The sequence below is a fragment of the Limulus polyphemus genome, unplaced genomic scaffold (assembly GCF_000517525.1).
Source record: "Limulus polyphemus unplaced genomic scaffold, Limulus_polyphemus-2.1.2 Scaffold2444, whole genome shotgun sequence".
Lineage (NCBI taxonomy): Eukaryota > Metazoa > Arthropoda > Merostomata > Xiphosura > Limulidae > Limulus > Limulus polyphemus.
Window position 1 is genome coordinate 50437 of NW_013668054.1, and position 3095 is coordinate 53531.

Here is a 3095-nt window from a genome sequence, read left to right on the forward strand (position 1 = left end):
AAAATACAATGTTATACAATACGTCATTTGAAAGATGAAACCTTGACTTTCTATTGGTTATAGGTAATATATATAATGAAACATAAGAGAGAACTATCAACGAATTTGACAAGAGAGGATGTGACAGGTGGGGTCTGATTTTCTATTCAATAGCTCTATAGCCAAACAAAATTGAAAGCTATAAAAATTATGGTTTATTTGAGGAATAGAGATTTTATAGAGAGTATTTTACGTTTAATTTCGTACATTTTTGAGGGGTGTTGGATAAAATAGAGATGACGACATTCTAAGACACGTGGGTCACACTAGTGGAAATTTAGGATTTTTTTAAATATTGCCTTGTACAATTAAGAACTTAAAACTTGTATACTATTAAAATATGGATTATTAGCTAACATTTTATGCTATTATAGTTGGTCTAATATAAACAAAAAGTAGTTTAATAAAGTTTTGACTGTAAGACACTAAAACTGTGTCATGTGCAGTAAAGGGTACCCGGAGCGAGAGAGTTAAGCTAAATGCTTGTACAGTATTTAATGAATTAGAGGAATGATAATAAATACCTAAATTACAACAGCTTCTGTAAATTAAATTTTGTACACTGGAGTAAGCCATCGACACAAGAAATAGACTAATAGGTTTATTTTCTCACCTGAACTGTATTTAAGCTTAGTATCATGTCTAAATCACAAAAGTTCTTTCCAAAACCATTCACAGAAGAACCAAATGGAAACACTTGACAATTGGGAAACATTCCTGTAAGGGCTTCTTCCAACTGGGAACAAATCAGAAACCTCAGTCTTGAGCCCAAGTCTGAAAGCTGTTCAGATTGATGTAATTTAATCATTTGTTCGGATACCTGAAAAAAAAAATCTAAATTCATAAAATAAATATAATTTGTTAATAATGAAACATTTCGCTTATTAAGGTTAATGAGATTTTTACTATTAAAAATTATAATTTATAATTTTCACATATATTTGAAGCCTTCCAGCAGGCATCCCAGAAAAAGTAAGAACTTTATAAAGTCAAATCCCAACAAAATCTAAATTTTTTCCTACTTCTCTCTTCTAAAAGCCCTACATTTTGAAAAATTTTGCGTATCAGCATGTTATTATATAATTCCTTACTTTGTCATAGCCATTCAGAGTAGGACTTTAAAGATGTCAGACAGTTAAAAACACAATAAGCTGACAATTATTTTTGATAATTTGCCCTAGGCCCTGCTAACTCCCAAACTTAGTGCAAAAGCCAGCTTTTGCAATTGCTTGGTGGAAAAATTGAGTCAGAAGTGAGTGACATCAAGCATGGTGAGCAACAGTCAGGCTCATGCCAGTGGTACATCATGTTCTTGTTCACAGACCAATAACAGCAATGATAGTTGTGTCTAATCAGCTGTTCAAAAATGAGTGGCATGCAGGATAAACTCAGGTTTCAGCTAATGTTTTAATTGTCAGCAACCATTCAGGTTTTATAAACACACCAGTAGAACCGCTAAAACGAAAAAATGTTTATGAAATTTCACTTTTAGCAGCTATTTACTAAAAAATAAGGGATGGACAAACAATTGGCTGTTATTTTTATTTATTTTTCATGTTTATAACACTTTTATGAAATTTCATTGGAAATATCAATATGCAACATTAAAAATGCTAGATCTATAATATTGATTATCAAAATATTATCCAAACTATGTTTGCTTTTCCAGTCCTAATGTATACTTAATCATATGCATACAAATAGGAGCATGCACAGAACACATTAGCAGGAGTCTATCAGCTGATATTAGATCTACATCTAGATCTAATGTTTTTGCTATTTAATGTTCTTTTTACAGAAAGTAGTAGGTCAAATATGTTTTTATGGTACTAAGTAAAATTATATAAGATTACAAAATTTACTAAATATACTATTATCAGACAGTAAACTAGTTTAATCATTATTTTTTAATGATATAAAAGCAAAACAAAATTTCTGATGTACAATAATGTGTCAGCCTGAAATAAAAAGTATTAGAATTATTATTTAGATAACATCACATGAATCAGCTTTCTGTCTAATGTAGCTCAATACATCTACTTTACACTGATATAGTAATTCTATTATAAGCAAAAAAGAAAAAAACAACAGGCCTAATTATTGTGAAAAACCTTATTAGACTGCATATTTTTTAACATTACTCTGAATTTGTCTGTTATGGATATCAAATGAGAGGTGTGTAAATATACAATTACACATCTATCTTTCATCTGACACAAATGACTAGAACCATTATTTGAATGTCAAAACTCATCAGATGGGTTGGATTTTGAAAGAGAAAACATCATCTGAAACTATATTCACTTCCAAGAAATTGTCATGAAATATTTACAGATCAAAGTGTAAACAAATTGTTGCATAAATTAAGTATTTTTGAAAACAAACATAAGCAACAAAACAACTTACTACTATCACACTTGTATGCCTAGAGCTAAATTTTGACTTTAATAGAAAAAATCCTAAAACCATAAATATTTCTACTGCTATTTATTGAAGACACACAAAACTACCCAGAATTACAGTTCAGAGATTAATGGTATTGGACAACTGATTAATTGATGGGCCCATTAATTGAATAATAAGTAACAATGTTTAACTTCTTTAGTAATGCAGTAATGTTTCATTTTTACAATGATGGTATGATACCAGTTAACTCTTTAAACCCGGGCTTGGTCCCCAGGAATGAACTCGTAACCATTTTGTGCTTGTTATATTTTTCATGCTATAAATTTAAAATTAGTAAGCAAATATTAACGAAATTTGGCAGTTTATCAGTAAACATTACAATGTTTACATATGCAAAATAACTAATTTTTTTTTATTAAGTCTTAATGTTTGTAAAGCATCTTTTCACATCTTGCCTATCTATCATGCAAAGTAATTTTCAACTTAAGATTAAAAATACTTTTATGCATCGAAAAATTTTCAAATTTCACATGCAAAATCTTTATAATGTCTGGATAGTTATCAAATATTTCTTAAGAAAAACTTTATATTTTATCTGTTATTTTCAGTAATTAATCTCTGTATGGGTTTGGTAAATTTGACTGATCTCG

General features: G+C 29.3%; 1 protein-coding gene across 1 annotated transcript in view; it reads right to left on the minus strand.

The window, feature by feature from the left end:
* LOC106466974 (poly(A) RNA polymerase, mitochondrial-like) overlaps positions 1-3095 on the minus strand; it is a 90849-nt gene that overhangs the window by 41658 nt on the left and 46096 nt on the right. The window contains exon 4 of the mRNA XM_022395061.1: positions 653-859. Coding sequence (XP_022250769.1) covers positions 653-859 — 207 coding nt within the window. The remainder of the gene's footprint in view (positions 1-652; positions 860-3095) is intronic.